At 37.0% G+C, this 23,668-nt stretch overlaps 1 protein-coding gene across 1 annotated transcript; it reads right to left on the bottom strand.

Annotated features, from left to right (window-relative positions):
* Positions 1-1,681: 1,681 nt before the first annotated feature.
* On the bottom strand, positions 1,682-15,634 carry CC1H2orf69 (chromosome C1 C2orf69 homolog). Its single transcript, XM_049615197.1, has 3 exons — positions 15,043-15,634; positions 3,731-4,625; positions 1,682-2,733 (listed from the first exon to the last, which is right to left on the bottom strand). Exons 1-2 carry the CDS (start codon positions 15,379-15,381, stop codon positions 3,798-3,800), a joined length of 1,167 nt encoding a protein of 388 aa, XP_049471154.1. The 5' UTR covers positions 15,382-15,634; the 3' UTR covers positions 1,682-2,733; positions 3,731-3,797.
* Between the last annotated feature and the right edge of the window lie 8,034 nt (positions 15,635-23,668).

Here is a 23,668-nt window from a genome sequence, read left to right on the forward strand (position 1 = left end):
CCAGGTCAGTAATTCTCCACGCTTTCTCCCTTAGGTGCAGCACATCTCTTGTTATTCTTTGACTACAGTTTGGGGGCTTGACCTGATACACAAAGGAATTTTTCTTCTCTGTCAGCAAAACTTGTCACTGTACCACTCACTGTACCACATAGACAAGGGATACAAAGTAAGACTAACAAGTAAACAACAGAGTGTAAGAGAAAATGGAATACTATGCAGTCAAACAATGAGACAGAGGTATTGTAGTATTGCCAAGAAAGTTTTCAAGGTAATTAAATGAGTAATTCAATGAGAAAAAGGTTGGAAACTATGGATATAGTATACTGCCGTTTGTGTAAAACAAAGGTTTGCTGTAAGTAAACATTTATATTTGTATATGTATAGAATTATCTCTGCTAGAATATACAAGAAACCAGTGATAGTGATTGTCTTTGGGAAGAAGTTAGACAATTTAGGTGGGCAGACTGGAATCTGCAGTTGTATATTTTGACTTTTTTTTTTTTTGGCCCCTCTATCATTCTTTCAAAACAACTTTTTTAAATACATGTGTTAGACTGTATTAGTTTTTCATGAACACTAACAGTATTTGCCTTGGCACATAATTACATTGGAATTCTACTTATTCAGTAATTGATTTAAAACTTGTCACTTACAGTTTTAAAAAGGGAAATAAATTCAACAAGGCTTATTTTGTATCTTTCCACCCTTTTGAAGAGCGGCTATGGGAACATTTGGAAAGAATCTTGGTAAGGAGGCTTTTCTCTCACCTATCTGAAGTTGCCAACAGACATCTAAGCTGAACCTGAGAAGTTGAAGGAAAGCAAAATGCAGGAAGCTGGAGTGCAGGTATGCGTGGGGTCAGAGCTGTGCTGCTGGGACTCCTTCCTCCAGGGCTGAGACCAGACGTGGTGAGGAGCCAGTCGACCGGCAGTCACTCACACATCCCTGCTGTTACCTCAGTCTTGTTGCGAGCACACATGCTGAGTGTTTGGTGTTTTAAGTACGCCTAAGTTGTATTCTATTTTTAAAGCTCCATTAAATGGGATCCTAAAATGACCACCCTAAGCAACTGCCTGTCTCTACCACTAAGAGCTACTAGACCAACCTGAACTTACAGATGAGGTCTACCTATGTGTCGATCGTATCCTCTGAGGCCCTTAAATGAAGTATAACAGAATAGCTCTTTTAAAAATACTACCTTTTGTTTCATATTTTCACTTTGAAGCCTTAGTCTATTACACATTTCCATACTCAAATGCTTGAGACTGGTTTGTCCGAGCCTAGATCTTTCTTGCCTGGGTGGGTGCTTATATATGTCATTACATGGGTGAAATGAAAAGCAGATCACACCATATTTTAACTAAGACTCTTAAGGAGAGCACAAGAAATACATATACCTGAAATTATTAGCACATGAAAGGAAAAACCTACTTACTTGAGTTTTTCTTCCACAAGAAATTCAGCAAAAATGGAAATAAAGCAAACTTTTGTGGGGCAACTTAAAGGAGAGAAGAAATGTATTTTTACAGGAAAGACTCAAAGTTGCTCATATGAAAAGACATGGAAGGTTAATGAAGACATATACAAACCTAAACTAGCAAAGTGGATAGAAATAGCTTCCTTCCAAGTAACAATCTGAAATTTTAACCAATCTCTTAACATAAAGCACATCCAAACAGACTTCTCTGGATTAAATTTAATACAATTGTACATTCATGCTGTGGCGGTAACAACTTTCACATTATCTGTATGACTTCTCAGTTGATTCTCATGACACAAACACAAAGGCACAATCCAAAAGGATACACTAACATTTACAATAGTTTTAAACAAATGTAGAGAAAGAACAAATTGGAAGTCATAAATATTTGAATATGGATCAGCTGGAATATATTTTCATTCAAGAAAATATTTCTACTTTCAACACTCTCATCCTGTTGCAATGGCAGTTCCAGGTGTCCAGTGAGTTATTCTTAACATCCATTGAACACATAACAATTATAATTAAGCAGTCATATGACTAGATAGCTAAAGAACCCAGATTTTTAAATATCTCAGATTTTTAAAATAAATCCTTCTACAAAAGTCTTTTTTCCATTTTACCTAACCCTGTGAAATAAGTGCTTTTCCTTCCCCCTCAGTAGTGCATTCAGTAACTTAGCTACTTAACATTAGATACACATGAATTTAACCAAGGATTATTAAACATTGAAAGAAGCCATCCGATCAATCATGATACTTTAAGATTAGGTAATAAAATGCTAGAATCAGGTTGCTGGTTTCCTTACTGGGAATTTTTGGTCTTAAAAGCCGGTAAAGAAATTGAACCAACATAAACTAACTTGTCCTTAAAAAAAATTGAGATACTATTCTGTACTTTATACAATTAAGGGATGTCATTTCTAAGCATTTGGTGAGCAAGAATTCTTATAAGTTTGAATATTTGGAATGTATTATAGAGTCATTAAAATATAAGTCTGGGAAGAAACCAAGAGATTAACATTTTAATTCTGTATTTTATAAATTTAGGTCCTCTGGGTTATTAAGATATTAAGCTTCAGTATCTTTTTTTATCAATTTGAAAGCGGCAATGCCTGCTTAATTATTTCATGACCTGCAAAAGCTAATTATTAATAAGCAATAAAAAAGTGACTGCTCACCTTTTATTGTGATCATACAGCTGTCAGTGTTAGTTGACACTCATTAGATCTTGGTTTCTCAAAATGTATTTATCTAGGTCAAGAAAAACAGGCAGAAGGAAACCTCACCCAAATTATGTAGCAGTGTTAAGCAAATTCAGTTTTTGAGCCAAAACTAAATCATTTGTGTCTTCAAACTTTCCCTTGTAACTTTTCTTATAGCAATATAATTTTGCATTTTGGCCAAAGAGAGCTGCTTTCTTTTGGCAGACAAAATCAAGCTTCTGGAGAAACACTGACTTAGATGTATAGAATCTGCCTCCTTTTCAATAGAGCAGTAACAAATCGAGTGTTATATATTTATTTCACCTAAGTTGATCTCTTTCAAAAGACTGATATGATGAAAAGATTTTAAATTTGTAGTCTATTTTTACGCAGTATACCTAATTATGTTCTAATTAAAACAATTTTGCCAAAGAGCTGGTTTTTGGCCAAGAGTCAAGTCCAAAATGTCTTATCTAAAAGCCACAGTGCTTAAGTGTAATGTTTTTAAAAACCAACTGTACATTACTACATGTTTTTGGAAATGTGGAAACAAATACATTTTGACTTTCAAGAAAAAAAACACTTGGTGGCACATTAAAGGATGACTATGAGTTTATAAAACAGGAGAGGCAGGATATAGTTATTCCAGAATTATGGAAAACATCAGTGTGCCTTTGCTTTATTTGAAGAAAAATGGGAGTTTTGAGTGCCAAATAGCTAATTACCGTTAGTGTCACCAAAATTAGTTCCAAACATTAGTACTCAGAAAATAAACTATTTCCAACAATAACAATTTTCATTACCTTTTAGAAGGACTATATCATAACTTTCATTCCTAAGGGTCTTGTATCTCCTTGTAAGGTTATCACAAATCACCTTTTACTTTTCAAATGAACTAATTCTAACCCAATCCAAATTAAAAACTGTTCACATTCACGAGCAAGGAATACTATTGCACATTACACTCTTTAGGAATGTGTGCTTCCTCCCCCCGCCCCCCCGCCCCCGAAAAACTGACAGTGCATCTATGAATTAGATCTCACTACCTGAATTTATAACACTCAAAGTGCTTCTGCTCTTCCACTGAACAAGGACATTAATGTTCTTGTAGTCTCAAAATACTTCATGAACCCTGAAGTGATTCTCTATGGAAGGAGCTTCCTTTGCAAAATGAATTTGGCTAGTCACCTGCATACCAAAATCTCCAAGTATTTGAACAAATTTCTTGTGCTCCTTCCCAATCCAAGATCTCATTGGATCACATACTTGGTATGGTGTTACATGGGTATGAACAATAATTCCTGTTTGTGCAAATTCTTTCAAGACTTCTGGATAAGTAACCCAAGTATTGCTTCCTCCGGAATGACCACCATCCAGCCAGTACATTGTTCTTATGCTTTTGATAAAAGCATCTATGTTCTTGTCTTTCTTGGCTTCTTTTAATTCAAAAAGCAATTGATTCAAAACAACACAACCTTTACTGAATCCGATCAAAGTAAAAGAAGCACCATTTAGTGATGGTGGATAAAAACTCATGGCGGACTCATCAAACTTTTCACAGGTCCTCTCTTTTTCTCCCTGGCAACCATTAGTAGTGTGAGAAGAACTGGATCTACAATTAGATGCTTTGGAGTCCTGATTCAAATCTTTCACATTCTTCTTTGATAACAAACTGTTCTGACTTAAGTTAAAAGCATTAACTAATAACATATAAAGGTGCTTAAAAGCTCCAAAGTCAGTATTGTGTTCTGGAGCACCAAACATATTACTTTTCACAAAATTATCATAGCAGCTGAATTTGTGCAAATGCATTCGAGAACACTTTATCACCCAAATGTAACTATTGGGGAACCGGTGGGCTAAAATGTTGGCCACATTTTCTAGACTCCAGTTTTCCCACTGATAATTCTCAGGATGACGAGTCATAATTTCATGGTAATTCTGAAAGGTAAGAAAGATGAAACAAGCATTAAATACACATTTACATAAAATTATTTCCACAAAATAGTTTCCCATTTTTATTGTGGAGAAAATTGGGATGTTATATGACCGACCCATGGTTAACATACCAGAAATGAAAACTATAAATATGTCATTACTTTCTGATAGAATTTTAAACAAATCATTTAATCAGTTTAAACCCCAAAACCATCAAAAGACAGGGTTATGAGATACAGCGAAATAGCACAGTAGAAATTTAAAAATAAAACTTACCTTAAAAGCATTATAATTTTAAATGTTATTTAGTATACATACAATCTCCTACTCCTAACATATTAACTGAAAATAAAAACTGGTTTATTAAGCAGACTTTTTGACCAAGACAGAACTTTAAAAATATTTTCCCTTTAAAGCTGTTACCCTGAACCCCACCCCTCTTTGGACTACTGGAATGAACTGAATGCTAAATTTGATTTCATTTTTGTATTACATACAGTTGACCCTTCAACAACATGCATTCAATCTGTGAAGGTCCACTTATAAGCAAGTTTTTTCCTATACATATACTGTAAATGTATTTTCTCTTATGATTTTTTAAATAACATTTTCTTTTTTAAAAAAAGATTTTATTTTTTATTTTTTATTTTTCAACGTTTTTTATTTATTTTTGGGACAGAGAGAGACAGAGCATGAACGGGGGAGGGACAGAGAGAGAGAGGGAGACACAGAATCGGAAACAGGCTCCAGGCTCCGAGCCATCAGCCCAGAGCCTGACGCGGGGCTCGAACTCACGGACCGCGAGATCGTGACCTGGCTGAAGTCGGACGCTCAACCGACTGCGCCACCCAGGCGCCCCAAAAAAGATTTTATTTTTAAGTAATGTCTACACCCAATGTGGGGCTCGAACCACAACCCCAAGATCAAGAGTTGCATGTTCCACCTACTGAGTAGCCAGATGCCACCTTAATAACATTTCCTTAAGAAAAATGTCACTTTATTGTAAGAATACAGCATATAATACATATACAAAATATTCATTAATTGACTATTTACATTATCAGTAAGGCTTCTGATTCTAATCAGTAGGCTATTAGTAGTTAAATTTGGGGGGAATCAAAAGTTATATGTAGATTTTCAACTATGTGGGGGTCAGTGCCCCTAACCCCTGCATTGTTCAAGGTTTCATCTGTACAAAGCTGCAATGGATGTTAATAGAAACATCTTTTTATATATCTGTGATTATCTCTTTAAAAATAAATTCCTGGATATGGAAAAACAGGGTAAAAAAATATCCATAATTTAAGATTAGTTATACAGACTACAATACTGTCTTCCAGAGAGATATGTATAATTTTTCTTCTATCTTTGTGCAATTTCTTAGGCAAAGGATAGCTTATTCCAATTTGAATTTGTTGAAAATTTGAATGAAGTTGAAACTTTGTTTATATATTTATTAACGACCTGGATTTCTACTTGTGTTTGTTCATAACTGTGGCCCTTTTTTATTTGGATCTTATTTATTTATAAGCATTCTATATATAGTAGTAACTTTTTGCTCAGGTTCTAGGATATGCACATAAATTTTGTTTTCCTTTTAATTTGTATTCATAGTAGCTTTTTTAAAAAAAGAGGAAATTCAGATTTATTCATTTATTTTATGAAATTTATTGGATACCTACTGATTGGGTATGGATCAGAACAGACTAAACCCCTGCCCACATGGAGCTCACATTCTAGTACAGAGATACACAATAAACTACTGTGTAAGTAAACAGAGCAACACTGTCCAACAGAAATATAACATGAGCCACACATTTCTAGTAGCTACATTTTAAAAAGTAAAAAGTTAACAGGTGAAACTATCTTTAATAATGTATTTTGAGCCCAAGATGTGTAAAATATTATAATTTCAACATGTAACCATTATAAAAAACTAATGAGAGATTACTACATTTCTTTTTCTTACAAAGTCTATGAAATCCAGTGTGTATTTTACACTTATAGCACATCTCAATTTGGATGCTGAATTTTCATTGGAAATACTAGATGTGAATTTAGATTTCGTAAAATTTACAGTCAAAAAAGTAGACTCATTTATCCAAGTTGTTCAAATATACTTAAAAGTTTTCTAGGAACTGAACTGAGTATCAGTTTTTAGATTTCAATTTAAAGTTAAATATAATTAAAAATTTCATTCCTTGATTAGACTAACATTTCAAGTGGTCAATAGCCATAAGCGGCTAGTAGTCGGCACAAAACATTAGATGGTAGTTAAGTGCAATGGAATAAAATTTTTAAAAAGCAGGGCAAAAAGAATACAAGGCTTTGGAGAGGGTGGAAGATTCTTATTTAAAACACAGGGTGGTCTCCAATAAGGCGGCTACTTGAGAAGCAACAGAAGGAACCAAGGGAGTGAATCATGACAATTCAGGCATAAGGAACTGCAACCACAAAAGGCCCTGAAGTGGAAGCATGTTTGGTAGAGCCAAGATACAGTAATGAGGCTAGCGTAGCTCCGTATCAGAAACAAATAGAAAAGTCAAAGTCAGAGAGATTGTTGGGGAGGAGGGGAGGTATGAGGGCTCTGGCTTTTGCTTGGTAGGGTTTGGAACAGAGGGCTGAAATAATTTATGTCTTGAAATGATTACTCTGGCTCCTATGTTGAAGGGTCGGGAGTTGAAGCAGGGAGACCAGTAGGGGGCTACTGAAGGATAATCCTGAGAAAAGAAGGTAGTTTGAATAAAAGTGGTAGTAGAAATGAAGGCAGTAAAAAGTGGTCAGACTCTGAACGTATTTCGAAAGTAGAGTCAATAGCATTTGCTGACTGACTGGATACACGATGTGAGAAAAAGAGAAACAGAGTTGTGATTTGCCTTTGTTTTCTAACAGCCATAAACCATAGATGTTGAACAATTTTAGAACTAAAAACATTTTTTTTAACGTTTATTCATTTTTGGAGACAGAGCATGCGTGGGGGAGGGGCAGAGAGGGAGACAGAATCCAAAGCAGGCTCCAGGCTCTGAGCTGGCAGCACAGAACCCCATGAGGGGCTCGAATTCACGAGCCATGAGCTCATGACCCGAGCCAAAGTTGGATGCTTAACTGACTGAGCCACCCAGGCACCCCTATGTGGAACAATTTTAAATGAACTTCTCTTTTGACCTAGTAACTCCACTTTTAGGAATTTATCTCAGTGGCATACTTGCATATATGCATGAATAATTAAGTATGTATAAGGTTATTTGTTTCAAAAGAATAGACATGTGTGAGTACTAACACGGGTTGTAAAATAAGAGCTAAAAATCCACTGTATGCTATGCTACCATTTGTGCTTTTTTTAAAAAGTTTGCATCAGCATAAAATGTCTCTGGAAGGACATATAAATCAGTAACAATGGTAGCCTTGGTGAAGAGAAATGGGAGATTGGAGAGACTGGGATGAAAAGGAGATTTACTTACCAATGTATAACCTTAAAGAAACTGAATTTTTAACAATATGCATATATTTTCTATTAAAAAACTAAAACTAATAAAATACTCACTATAAAAATTGTCTATATGCAAAGGCATAAGGAAGATAGAAAAATCCTCCATAAAATTATCAATTAGAAGTAATCATTATTAAACCTTTGGAGTCTAGCATTCCAGTTTTCTTTAGTATACATACACATATACAAATACATATATAAGAGAGCATTCTTGGGGCACCTAGGTACTTAGTTAAGCGTCCAACTCTTGATTTCGGCTCAAGTCATGATCGCAGTTGTTGAGACTGAGTGGAGAGTCAGGCTCTACACTGACAGCACGGAGCCTGCTTGGGATTCTCTCTCCCTCTCTCTCTGCCCCTCCCTCCCTCGCACGCTTGCACACATGCACACTCTCTCTCTCTCTCTCAAAATAAACATTTAAAAAAAAGAGCATTCTTTATTTCTCCCTCAACAAGCTTATGCATATAGTTTTCACTTAAAAATATATTACAGGCATGGTTCCATATCATAAATATAGATTTGCATCATAATTATTAGACTTTCCATAAAAAGATTAATATCAATTTACATTCCACTGGAAGTATATAAGAACTTACCCACATCCTTACCCACAGTGGCTATTAGCATCAATTTTTAAAAAATTTCTACTATGATAAAATATCTTACTTTTATCTTTTATTATATATATATATATATATATATTTTTTTTTTTTAACGTTTGTTTATTTTTGAGAGAGAGAGAGCATGAGCAGGAAAGGGGCAGAGAGAGAGGGAGACAGAATCTGAAGTGGGCTCCAGGCTCTGCGCTGTCAGCACAGAGCCTGACATGGGCTCGAACTCACAAACTGTGAGATCATGACCTGAGCCAAAGTCAGATGCTTAACCAACTGAGCTACCCAAGCACCCCAAAATAGCTTACTTTTAACTTGCATGTTTTGATTCCTAATCAGGTTGAATTTTTTTCTATGTTTATTGGCAATTTTCTTTCTCTTCTTCTGTTCTCGGTTTCATGTCCTTTGATAATTTTCCCAGATGCTCAAGTCCTTCTTAACAGTTTGTAATCTCATTAATGTTGACAATTTTGTCATACATGTAAAAACTTTTAATTCCCAGAAGGCTATCATTTAATTTTTTATGGATTCTACTACTGTACTCTGCATATTGATTTGTGACATATAATTAAAATAGGAGCTTAGATCTGAAAGGGCTTATCTAAATCCTTTATATAGCTAAGGAAATGGAGATCCTAGAAACTACAGCTATTATATTATATAGTTATTTAGTTAATGAGCCAAAATGAACTCAAGATTTTACAATTCTCACAATTTACCACATAGGAGGTGGTAAATCTAAAAACTTGGTATTTTCTTTGATTAGTCCCAGGTTACATGATCAGAGGGGGAAAATGCTTTTAATGCATAAAACTAAAACATAAAACATAAAAACAGGATGGTTACTGTTGTGTCAAAACCTTCGCAGCTCTCAAAATAATGGATAAGTACTCCCATATTCTAAAAAGAGACATCCCAATAGGACTTGCTAAAGGTAGCCAGAGCTGGTTCTGCAACTCAGGCTATTAAAACAAGGCCAATCTACAGAAAAGGCTAAAGACTGCAGGGAGAGAGCATTTTCTTTTGAGAATTTTCATCCCAGTTGGGAAGGCAATGCACTTATTTACCTTTTAAGGGGGAATGCTTCTAGTGGGGCATGCTTCTCTTCATCACCAGTGAGACAAGTGGCAAAAGAATGTCTTGGAGCAATTAAGAGGTGGTTATTTCACAGGTAGATTGACCTGCAAAAACTTACAGGCCCACCCCATACTGCTATTGAAGTAAAAGTACAAAAGATTTTTAGGAAAGCTTGACATGCATGTGTCTCCAATAGTTTGGAGACATTCAAGATAAAGTTTTAAGCTAGGCGAACTATTCTTACACCAGAGCAAGGATAACTATATGGGATACGAGCTGTACTTCCATCAAAAATGGGGGAAGGGGACATCTTTATTGAGCATAAAGTGGACATCCCAAGTAAGCAAGCTAGAAGGACCATAATAGCCTAAGAAGGCTGCCCAACAAGAAGCACAGGAAACCCCAGAGTATATGATCAAGTGCAAAATAATAGAATACACACACACACACACACACACACACACACACACACACCTGTCCCTGGCTCCTTGCACAGAGCTCCTAAAACCCTTGGAATTTCCTGGGTGACAGGAACATCTTTGCTCTAATGAGATGACTCTTGGTGGACTCCTGGATAGGAAGTGGTCAACCAGAAAGACCAAGGCGTGATTAGAAGTTTGAAACTTTCAGTCCCACTCTCCATTCTCAATTGAGAGACTGGAAAATGGAGTTAATGATTGATTATGACCATGCAATGAAGCCTCCATTAAAAAAAAAAAAAAAAAAAAAAATTCCCAAATATGGGGCTCCTGGGTAGCTCAGTTGGTTAAGCATCCGACTTCGGCTCAGGTCAGGATCTTGCAGTCTGTGAGTTCAAACCCCACATTGGGCTCTGTGCTGACAGCTCAGAGCCTGGAGCCTGCTTCAGATTCTGTTCTCCTCTTTCTGCCCCTCCCCTGCTCACACTTTGTCTATCTGTCTCTCAGAAATAAACGTTAAAAAAAATTTTTTTTTAAATCCCCAAATATGGGTTTGGGTAGCTTCTAGGCTGGTGAACACATGGAGGTCCTAGGGTAATGGTGCACTGAGAGAGGGAATGGAAGCTCCATACCCCTTTCCACATACCTTATCTTATGCATCTCTTCCATCTAGATATTCATCTGTATCCTTTATCACATCCTTTCATAATAAGTGGGTAAACAGTAAGTAAGCTGTTTCCATAAATTCTGTGAGCTGCTCCTGCAGATTAACTGAACCCATGGAGGGGGTCATGGGAAGCCCAATTTATAGCCAGTCGGTCAGCAGTACAGGTGACAACCTGGGACTTGGATGGGCATCTGAAGTGGAGGGAGCAGTCTTGTGGGACTCAGTCCTTAACTTATGAAATGTGACAATAACTCCAGGTAGATACTGTCAGAATTGAACTGTAGGATATCCAGCTAGTGTCAGAGAGGATCACCTGGTATGGGGAAAAACCCCACATATCAGGTTTCAGAAGTACTGTGAGTGTGGTAGTAGTGTAAATAGTAAAGGAGTGAGTCTTCTACTCACCAGGACATACGTAGGGCATACTATGTATCCTAGCCTTTAGGAAAACAAAATTTCTTTTAACAGTTGGAAATGACCAAATGTTCACCAAGTGCTGAATGAGTAAACAAACTGTATATCTATACCCAGAAAACGACTTGGAACATACTAATGATACAGGCAACAATAATAATGAATTTCAAAAGCATTATATATTAACTGAAAGAAGCCAGATACAAGACTACATACTATGCTTCCAAATTATTGAAAATCTAGAAAAGGCAAAACTATAGTGAAAGAAAGCAGATCACTAGTTGCCTGGGGCTGAGAAAAGAGACTGATAGAAGTAGGACACAAGGGTACTTTTTAGGGTGATGGAATGTTGTATAACATGATTGTGATGTTGGTTACATAATTGTAACATTTGTCAAAATTCATCAAATTGTAAGCTTATACTTAAAAGAGACAGATAAGTATAATTTTACACCCTGAGGCTTCACAAAGCAAGAGAACTCAAGAAAATTGGAAAGTGTCTACTAAAAAAAAAAATAGATTCCCCCTCCAAAATCAGAGCACCTAAAGAAATATGAATTACTATGTTCTCATCTCATCTGTTAATTCATATGAGAAAATAAAACATATAGAATAAAAAAGGACAAAATGATTGCAAAAGGAACATCAACAAAGTAATGATAATTAAAATTTTAAATTACATGGACCATCAGATCCAAATGATACCAAATCTGTGTTAACATAAGGTAAGCTCTTAATGGTACCCTACAAAGTTCTGTTGGCCCTATTCTGTTCAGTACTTATCCAAATTAAGAATAAAGATACAGAAAGAATGCTTATTTAATCTATGTATGATACAAAGCAAAATAATGGTTCTATAAAAGGATCAATAAAAAAAGCTGAGCTGTATTTAACAGCGTAAATTTCATAGAGATAAACATTAGGCTCAGAAGAATCAAGTACAAAGATACAGATGAGAAAATCTAGCCCAAAAGCATTTCATATAATAATAGCCAAGATTTATCAAGCACTTCATCATGCATTGCTCAAAGCAACTTACATATATTCATTCATTTATTTCATTCAAAAAATTATCTACTGAATATTTACAACATGCCAGTCAGTAAGCATCATAAAACATATTAGTGAAGAAAACAGACATGAAGCTTACATTGTAGTGTTTGAAGACAGGTAAAAAACAAAATGACTAACTAATACAGTAAATGAAATGGATAAAAATAAAAGAGAAAAACTGACAGGAATCCTGTGCATATATATGATTACTAAATAGGTTGGTCAGAAAACACCTCATTGTGAAGGCAACTTTTGAGCAGCCTTGAGACAGATGACGTAATGAATCCTACAGGTATCTGGAAGAATACTGTTGCAGGCAGTATGTGCAAAGCTTTTGGGGTGAAGTATGGCTACCATGAATGACATTTAGAATGCTGGTGTGGCTATGGCAGAGTAAAACAGAAAAAGGAGACAGGAAAGCAACAGAATGGGAAAACGTAAAGATAGTGAAGAGCCATACAAACCATCAAGAGTTCTCTGGCTTTTACTCTGAGTGACATGGAAAACTATTGGAGAGTTTTGAGCAGTGGTATGGCATGATTTGACTTACATTTCAAATTGATAATTCTGATCACTTCCAGATACATTTAGGAGGAGAAGCAACTTTGTTGATTGAGTGAGATATGAAGTGTGAAAGAGAGGTTACTAAAAAATAACTTCAAGGTTTCTAACTTGAGCAACTAAAAAAAGAAATTCTATTAACTGAGATGGGGAAGACTGCAAGAAGAACAGATTTAAAAGCAAAGATTCATGTTTGCTTTGAGATATGTTTGAGATATCTATTAAATATCCAAAAGGCAATATTGTGCAGGTGACTGGTAAGTCCAAAGTTCCAGGAATCTAGGCTACATACAAAAGTGTTGAAGGTCATCAGAGTACAGATAGTATGTAAAACCACAAGACTGAAAGATTACTAAAGGAATAAAGGTAGAGTAGAAAAGTTCACAAACTGAGCCCAAGGGTAGCCCAATAATAAAAAAGGTCATCAGAAAGATGAGAAGAAACTGTCAGTCATTAGGTATTCATATAGTTAGTCCTCACTGATACCTTCTAAATTATTACTCCTATTTTATAGTTGAGGTAGCTGCAATTGGCCAGAGATTTCATAGCTAAAAAGTGCAGAATCAGGGTTCAAACCTAGGCAATCTGGCCTCAAAGTCTTTTGATGCATTATCCTATTCTTCTCTAAAGGACCTGAGTTTTTAAAGCACTTCATATTCTGCATAAATCAACACTATATCACTGTCCAAAAAGCTAATGGAATCTCGGGCTACATTAGGAAGTGAATAATGTCAAAACGAAAGGAGGTATTACTCTAAGTGTATTTAGCACTTTTTAGACCTCATCTGAAGATACTGTATTCTGGCTGGTACACTTTATAAACATTTAATAGGTACTCAAGAAAGGTTAGTTACTATCCTTTACTATCTACTATCCATTACTATCATCACCATCATCATCATCATTATGATGCACACAGTAGCTGGTCCTCAAATCTCTGGAAGTCGCTGCTGTCAGCATTGCCATGCTATTTTCCCAAACTGAGCAACAGAGCATCAATTAAGTAAATTCAGTATCTTGTCTTAAATCTACTACTTTTTTCAGAGTTTTTATTAGAAGTCAATTAGACTACTCAATTGTTTTAAGAACGAGAGAAAAAACTACATATATCTTAACCATTACTCGACACAAGGCACAAAGTTTGTAACTATATCATTTAAAGCATCAATTTCAAAAACAATAAAGTAATATTGTTTCATGGTATAAGAAACCTATCTAGCCATGTTGCCCAGACAAGCCATGCTGTCTACATCAGCACTACCGAACAGAACTTTCTATGATGATGGAAACGTTCAGTGGAAATGCTTTGTATTTGTGCTGTCCATTAGGAAACACACAAACCTTAGGTGCTACTGAGCACTTGAAATGTAGCTAGTGTGACTGAGAACCTGGATTTTTTATTTAATTTAAACAGCCACATATACCTAATGGCTAGTGTATTAGACGACGCGGTTCTGAGTTAAGATCCAGATTAAGACCCGGCATTCCAAGACAAAATAGCCACAGATATTTGCCTGAAGCTATAAAAATAATAATTAAGATAAAATCACATACAAAAACAAAAGTAAAGAATTTAGGTGATCATCAAAATATTGACATGCTTAATTACTGTCCCTTTTCTTCCACCCACCCTCCCTTTCTAGGGTAACTGAAAGTGTCATACCCTTGTATTTATTTATTTATTTTTTTTTTTTACTTGCTTGCTTTTTAATTACTGTCAGCGTTTTCGGAACCCTAAAGTGCTAAGTTAATTTACAAGTCATTCCTGTCTCCTGTCTAACACACACACACACATACACTTCCGAGAAACCAAGTTATAGAATGGATATACATTATGTGTCTCATTCCTTCTGTCTCAAATTCCACCCCATCGAAGCCTAAACAGCTGGCTCTTTCGAGGTCGTAACCCTCCAAGGACACCTTCCCTCTGGGGCTCCAGAAGCACAGGGTCAGGGGTGTGGCAGGGGCGGTTTTGGATTTCGTGGAGTAACGGAAGAGCCACGCCGTGAGCGCATGTGTGGGTGTGTTCAGGACAGGCAAGGAACAGCGCACTAATACGAGGGGGAAATGGGGGCATTCGCATATGCACACGAGGAAGGAACAGGTGTCCAGGCAGGCCCCAGGTTACCTGCACATCCCCCGGGAAATAGAGAACGTGATGCTGGGGCGCTGGCTGCGGCTCCTCCTTCGCCCGGTCCCCAGGGAGGGCCCGCCGTTCCGGTCCCTCCCCGGCTGTCTCCGCCGCCAGCAGGAGCAACTCGTTGCTGCGCTGCGGGTCAGCTCCCGGCACCGTGGACAGCTGCAGGCACTGCGGCCGGCGCCCCTCCGCCGACGGGGAGAACGGCGCACCGCTGCCGCCGCCCAGGTTCATGGTTTCGGCCTGCGAGCGGGACGCGGCGATTCCGAGGCTGAGCTGCGGCAGGAGGAGCAGCAGCGGTGGCGACCGCAGGAGCCTGAACTCCCACATGGGTCGCTGCCGCGAGAGCAGTTCAGGGGTGGGGGGAGGTCCTGAGGGAGGGACATCGGCAGGCCGCCCAACGGTCGGCGGGAGCGGCCCGGGCGGGACTCGGCGCGGGGGCGACGACGGCGTCAGAGGCCGACGTCCGCGCGCAGCGTGCGTAAGGGAAGGAGGGGGGTGCACGAAATCCGACTCGGCTCCCAGAGGGGGCGATGGGGGCGTGGCCCTAGGAAAGACGTTTGTGATTGGTGGGTTCTGCTTTGCCCGGGAAGTTCGAACGGAAGTCTGGGAAAGAGTTGGGAGAGCAAAGGAAGAGGGAATGTAGTAAGGACTCTGAAAGAAGGGCAGCAGTTGTAGCGTACTCGCAGCAGCAGGAGTGGCTCGAAGGTCGTTGTCCAGTAACTGGGTAGAATTTTGAGTATGCTATACTCCCGTTTCAGTAGGCTCACCTTGCAGGTGAGGTGTTGTTTGTTTGTTTGTTTTGTAGTTCTTTGAATGTTAAATGAAGGGAATCTCCCTTTTCTCACCAGCTCGTTTTCTTTGTAGATAAACTAAGCTTTCTAGGTTGATGAGAATTTGTGGTTAGATACGAAATCTAATGCACCTTTGACTGGTACTGGGGAACAGGGCACATGAGTTGGAACAGGAAAAATGGGGCAAGGCATTAACTGTTACACAATTGTTGTCCCTGGGGTTTGCAGCCAACAAGATTTGCTATTTTAGGGTTTTCAAAAACCAGTTCGGACAGTAGGAAAATGATAGGTGTCCAACAACCATCTGTGTCCAGTTGTGTAAGAGGAAGATTTGGCCAAATGTATGCTAAAGGCAGGGAGGGGAAGGGGAAGGGTCCAGTATTCTAAACTTCAGGTGCCTGTGAGGCAAGGCACTGTAAAGAGCCCTATAGAAGACAATATTAGTGATGATTGTAAAAATTACAGCCAACATTTACTGGGGCTTTACTGTAGGTCAGGAGTTGATACAATAAAGGGAATCCTCAACTTTCAGTGTTTGTGTCCTGCTCACGGGCTCTCAGGGAAGCCATACATTTACCAGAGTCAGCAAAATCTCAAAGCATGGGCTCTGTTTCTGCCTTGAGTACACATTGTACATCTGCTTTGTTTACAAACAACCTAAAAAAGAGCATTTCAATCATAAAGAGTTTAAAAAAACAAAACAAAAACCTCCCTGGTTCCCATAAGATTAAGGTCATACAGCCCTGCATGTACCAAAAGCTTAAGATTAGGTAATTTTCTGGAATGTCTTTTATCTAATGATTTGTAACTTTTTATGTAGACCCTACACAAAATATTCCTTCCCTGGAGCACTCTCTATGATGATTGTGCATCCTGGGAAGCTGTCCTAACTTGGGATGAAATAAAACTTTCTTTCTTTTAGAAATTCTAAAAGATTGCTCATTTTGACAAACTAAGAACTTCATATTATTAACTGTTCTGAGTCTGTATATGATTGTGTTTATACATACTGTTTTCTTTTCTCCACATTTCAAATATTAACAAATAGTCTTGAAGTAAGAACACAAATGAATAAATGATAAAATATAATTTTCTTCTATATACTATAGTGACTTCATTGAAGTGTACTATGCTAACCTACTTTGGTTCAAATTATTGGGTTCTATCTGACATCATAATAGTGTAACCAATCAAGAATTAATTATTATTATTAAGTAGGTCTGTTTTTTTGTTTTTTTTTTTTTTACAGAGTACTGGTTAAAAAGAAACTGAGGCCAATTATATAATTATGAATATAGAGTCGTGTTTAGGAAACCAGCCTTCACTCTATTTTGTGAATCACATACATATTGCTACTTTCTCTTGTTAGGTAGAGGATTACTGAAGTGTAATCCAGTAACCCAAACATGTACATGTACTCCAAATGCAGTTTTTGATTTATGTAGTCTTGTTTTTAGGTTGACCTTTTAACTGAATTGGTCACTACTGAAGAGGATGGAGACGGTGCCTGGTGGGTGGCTCAATTGGTTAAGCATCTGATTCTTGATTTCAGCTGAGGTCATGATCTCACGGTCATGAGATTTAGCCCTGAGTTGGGCTCTGCGCAGCATGGAACCTGCTTAAGATTTTCTCTCTCCCTCTCTCTCTCTCTTTCTCTCTGCCCTTTCCCTTAAAAAAAACCAAGAGGGTGAGGAGTTCTTGTGCTTTAGAAAGATTAATTGTAGTAAATATTAAATACTATAAGTTGTCCCAGTTGTTCTAAGATAATTGAGGTCTTTAAGAAATACAAATAAAGATTTAAAGGGTCAAGTAAAGAAACAGACTGAAATAAGCACAAGGTGTTTTTTTTTCCCCACAGTTAAGGATTTACATAACCCTACAGGAACCACTTCCAGAGAAAATAACAGCTCTTAATTCATTAGTTGAGGTATGTATGTCATTTATGTTAAGTCATTGACATTATAATTCCTTTTCATTGGTCCTATTGATGTTACTGTAATATCTCTTTTCTTTCCCTATCTCCTCTTCCTTTTTCCAGGAAGACCCAATTTTGTAAATCTCTACTTAGCTAACAGCAGTAGGCACAGACTGCCCACCACTTTCCCCCTTTATTCTCTCTTGGAGATGGGCTTTTCTTCCCTGAAACAGGTCTTGCATATACAAAGTTAGTGTAACCAGTTGTTTGGATTTCCCCTTTGTTTTCATCAGATAGCGGTCTCCACAGGAATTTTAATATGTTTATAGGGCCCAAAAGGCCATAGCTTATCTCTGGACTCTAGACATTGCTCAGGGGATCCTGTGGGGCTTTCAGAACTTTTGTTATACTATTCAGTAAAATAAATAGAAAAAGTTGCAGAATTGGAAGGAATCTGAGAGAGCGTAGTTAATATATATTAAAAAGGATAGCATTAAAATGTCATAAATTCCAATATCTACAGAGGCTAAGCCTGTATCATAAATAGTAAAATTGGTGATGTGTAATACAATAGGGAATGGTAAAGACCGCAGCAAACTAGAAGAAAATAATCATATTTGAAGGAGGCAGTCACTATTCACTGCCAGCCAGTAGTAAAATGAAGGCAACATTTTACCAAACTCCAATTTTTCTTTTTTTTCGAACTCAAATTTTTCAAGAGAAATCAGATACATAGACTTTTATGTGTCATTTCCTAATTTATAAATCTTGCAAACTAATTAAATTTGTATTTAAAATGTTTTATCAAATTAAATGCACACATAGACCAAATTTGGCCTACGGGTCACAAATGTGCAGTTTCTCTACTAAAAGGTAAAATGAATGGATACAGAAAAGCAGAGAATGGGGGAAAAAAGAAGACCTCAAATATGGGTTCCTATGGGAGACTGAATGTGAAAGAAATGGAAAAAGGTTTCTAAAATTTTTTCTTATGGAACTTGAATCAGATCGCATTTGATATTCTTTGAGAGATTCCAATAATGTTTTAAATCTTTTCAGTTTTTCTCGATTTTGGACAGGTGTTTAGCGTGCTTTCATATGCCTCTGTACCAAAATTGGACACTGAAAGGAACGGGCTTCAGATGAGGTATGCAACTCTAGCATATAGTTTTGCCCCCAAATGCCTAACAAAACTAAATTAGAGAATAAAGGCATCTGGGGATTTGGAAGCTTACTTTTTGGCTAGTCTCACTAGCTAAGTGACACTCTTTACACTGGTCTTGTAGCATATGATTTAAATATATACTTCAGCAAAATCCATTGCTTCAGCAACACATAATCACTATGTGTCAAGACCTTATGGATTATCTTTAACACTCAGTGAATGCTAAAATGCAATGATTTAACTAATTGTACTTGCATACATTATACTTAATCCACTATTAAAAAGTTAGGAAATACCAACTAAAAACTTAATAAATCTTCAACAAAATACTAGCAAGCCAAATTTAGCAACACACAAAAAGAATTACACACAAAGTAGGATTTATCCCAGAAAGGCAAGGTTGGTTTCACATTTGAAAATTAATTAACATTATACACCATACCAATAGAAGAAAAAACAAAAGTGACATGATTATCGTAATGGACTCAGAAAAGGCATTTGATAAAAATCCAACACCCTTTCATGACTGAAAAAAAATTTTTTTTCAACAAACTATGAAATAGAAGGGACTTTTTTCAACCTAATAAAGGATATCTATGAAAAGCTCACAGCTAACATCATTCTTAATGGTGAAAGACTGATGGCTCCCTAAGAACCAGACACAAGATAAAGATGTCTACTCTTGCCACTTCCAATCAACACTGTACTGGAGGTTCTAGCCAGGGCAGTTAGGCAAGAAAAGGAAATAAAAACCATCAGATTGGAAAGGAAGAAGTAAAACCATGCAGATGACATGATCTCGTATACAGAAAATTCTAAGGAATCCACTGAAAACTATTAGGAATAATAAAAAAAGTTCCACAAAGATGTAGGATGCAAGATCAATATACAACTATCAATCATATTTCTGTACACTAGCATTGAACAATACAAAAGTGAAATTAAGAAAATTTCATTTACAAAATCATCAAAAAGAATAAATAGGCATAAGTTTAATGAAAGAGATGAAGAATTTATATACTGAAAGCTACAAAATGTTGTTGAAGGAAATTAAAGACTTAAATAAATGGAAAGACATCTCATGTTTGTGGATCAGAAAATACTAAGATGACAATACTCTTAAAGTTGATTTACAGATTCAGTGTAATCCCTATCAAAATCTGAGCTGCCTTCTTTGTATAAATGTACATGCTGATCCTAAAATGCAGATGAAAATGCAAGGGACACAAAATAGCCAAAATAGTCTTGAAACAAGATGATCAAAGTTGGAAGGCTCCTAATTCTCCCATTTCAAAACTTACTACAAAGGTACGATAATCAAAACAATGTTGTACTGGCATAAGGATAGATATATGGACCAATGGAATAGAATTGAGAATTCAGAAATAAACTTTAAATTTATGGTGAATTGATTTTCAACATGGGTGCGAAGAAAATTCAATGGCAAAAGAAGTCTTTTCAACAGGTGGTGCTAGGGCAACTGAATAGCCATATGCAAAAGAATGAAGCTGTTACCCCTTTCTTATACCATACATAAAGACTAACTCAAAATGGTTCATAGACGTAAATGTATGCACTGAGACTATAAAACTCTGAGGAAAAAAAAAAAGTAAATAATGACCTTGCATTAACTAAAATCTTTTTAGACATGACATCAAAAGCACAAGAGTCAAAAGAAAAACATAGTTAAGCTGGACTTCATCTAAATAAAAAACTTTCAGTGGCTCAAAGAACACCAGTAAAAAGTGAAAAAACAACCCACAGAATGTGAGAAAATATTTGAAAATCACATACTTGATAAGGAACTTGTATCTAAAGTATATAAAGAATACTTACCAATTAACAATAAAAAGAACCCAATTTTTAAAATGGGCAAAGGATCTGATATTTCAGAGAAGATCTGTAAATAGACAAAAAAAAACATGAAAAATACTCAACTCACCACTAGGGAAATGCAGATCAAAAGCACAAGAGATCCCACTTTATACCCACCAGGATGGCTATAATAGAAAAATATAGATAATAACTAGTCTTGGTCGTGATGTGGACAAGTTGGGGAACTGTCAGGCATTGGTAGAAATGCCTGTTGGTAGAAATGGGGAAGCTGCTGAGGAAACAGTTTAACAGTTTTCAAAATGTTAAACGTAGATTTGCCCTGTGGCCCAGAAATTTCACTCCTAGATCTATACTCAAGAAAAATGAAAACATATCCAGGTAGCAACTTGTTTGTAAATGTTCATAGTAGCATTACTCAAAACAGCCAAAAAGTGGAAACAATAAAATGTCCATTAACTGATGAATGAATAAATAACATGTGATATAGCCATATAATGAAATATTATTCAGTAATAAAAAAGAGTAAAGTGCTGATACATGCTATAACATCAATTAACCTTGAAAATATCATGCTAAGTGGCAAATACTAGTTACAAAAGACCAAATATTGTATGAGTCCATTTATATGAGGTGTCTGGAAATAGCACAGAAGTAGATTAGTAGTTGCATGGAGCTGGGGAGGAGGGAGACTAGTTAAAAACTACTCACTAAGTGCAGCCCACACTCAAGGGAAGAATTAGGCTCTACTTGAAGGGAAGAATGTCAAAACTTATGGATATATCTTAAAACAACCACACCCAGATTCTACTCTAGTGTATAGAATTCAGAGATCTTTGAACTTAAGCACAAGGGGAATAAAATAAGAAGGGAAGCAGACTTGGCTAAGCCATTATCTATAAAACAAACATAAGATGACTCTGAAAGGTAGAAAAAAGAAAGACAGGCCAGGGACCTTGAGACTCAAAGAATAATAAGATGGTAAATACACTGGGTTTTCTTTTTGCCTTGTATACTATAGAATTAAAGAATCCAGCAACTCAGAAACTCCATTAGGCACAGACAGCAAAAGTTTCAAGGAAAGGCTGCTGTCTGTAGGGACAGCAGGAGGGAAGGGGAAGCCTTGCAAGATAGCAAACTTTTAGAAAATCAGTGTTCTACTCCAGCAAAATGTCACAGGAAACACTGCGCCACCCAAGAGGCAAAGGCTGAATGGAGAGCCTAGACTTCTACCCTCATGTTGAACGAGGTATCTTGACACCCTTGCTAGGGTGGTGCCAGAGAGGCTCAAGTAGAGAGCCTGGACTTTTATCTCCATCTCCAGTACAGGCTTCTCCTACCACCACATTGTCAGTGGATACGATATGGAAATTCAGGACTTCTGCCATTGCCCAGCAATAATGAGGCCACCCCTACCACAGTGTCGTTATAGACTGTGTGGAGAACTGGAATATCTCTCTATACCCAGTAGTAATGAGAAGCTCTTCCCTCCCATCCACTGTCAAAGCAAGCCATGCAGGGAATCTGGATTTCTATCACTACTTGGCAGTAGCAAGCTAATAGCCCTTCTCCCCTGCTGGAATGGTATCAAAGTTTAAAACCAAAGGTTTAAATAAGATACAGAATCATATAATATGAAAAATTCCAGGTTTTGTTTGAAAACCACTTGTCATACCAAGAATGAGTTAAATCTCAAACTGAATGAAAAAGACAATAGATACCAACAGTGAAGTGTCAGAGGTATTATAATTCTCTGGTGAAGAATTTAAAGCAGCAATGATAAAAATGTTTCACCAAACAATTGCAAACACACTTGAAACAAAATTGAAAAAGAGAAAGTCTCAACAGTGCAATAGAAGACATAAAAAAGAACCTACATAGGCACCTGAGTGGCTCAGTTGGTTAAGCATCCAACTCTTGGTTTCGGCTCAGGTCGTGATCTCACAGTTTCATGAGTTTGAGCCCCACATCAAGCCCCACATGCTTGGGATTCTTTCTCTCCCTCCCCCACTCATGCTGTCTCTGTCTCTCTCAAAATAAACACATAAAAACTTAAAAAAAAAAAAAAAAAGAACCTACATAAGAACCATTGTGGATGGGCTCAAAAGCAGTGTAGGAAATAGAGGAAAGAATCAGTGAACCTGAGGTAGAGTAATAGAAATTACCTCACCTGAATAACAAAGAGAAAATAGACTGAAAAAAATTAAAAATAAACAGCCGTAGAGGGTAGTGAGACTATCACAAAAGGTCTAATATTCATGTCAGAGTTTGGGAGGAGAAGAGGAAGAGAGTAGGGTTGAAAAAGCACTTAAAGAAATAATGGCTAAAAATTTCCCAAATTTAGCGAGACATAACCTACAGATTCAAGAATCCGAATGAACCTCAAGCAGGATAAAGCAAAAGAGATCTATGCCACTGTACATTGTAGTTTAACTTGTGGAAACTGAAGACAAAGGAAAAATCTTGAAGGCATCCAGGAAAAGCTGACACCTGATAAAGGAAATTTTCAACTTTTAACGTTTGTGGGCTCTGCTACTGGGCTCCCAGGGAAGCTATACTTTAACACCAGCCAAGGACAAAGTGACTTGACAAAATTTCAAAGCATGGGCTCTATTTCTTCCCCAAGAACATATTGTACATCTGCTTTGTTAAAATAACCAAAAAGGAGCATTCTGAATAAAAGATAAGGAAAAGGAAGAAACTTCCCTGATTCCCATAGGAGTTAAATCATATAGCCCTACCTCTATTAGCAACTTAAGATAAGGTCTGCAACTTTCTGAAATGTTCTTTGTCTAATAATTTGTAACTTTTTATGTAAAAAAATGTATATAACCCTACACCAAATATTCATCTGTGGAGCACTCTCTTTGTGAAGTTTGTGTAACCCCCTCAGCTGTCCTAACTTGGACT

This window comes from Panthera uncia, assembly GCF_023721935.1.
Source record: "Panthera uncia isolate 11264 chromosome C1 unlocalized genomic scaffold, Puncia_PCG_1.0 HiC_scaffold_3, whole genome shotgun sequence".
Classification (NCBI taxonomy): Eukaryota; Metazoa; Chordata; class Mammalia; order Carnivora; family Felidae; genus Panthera; species Panthera uncia.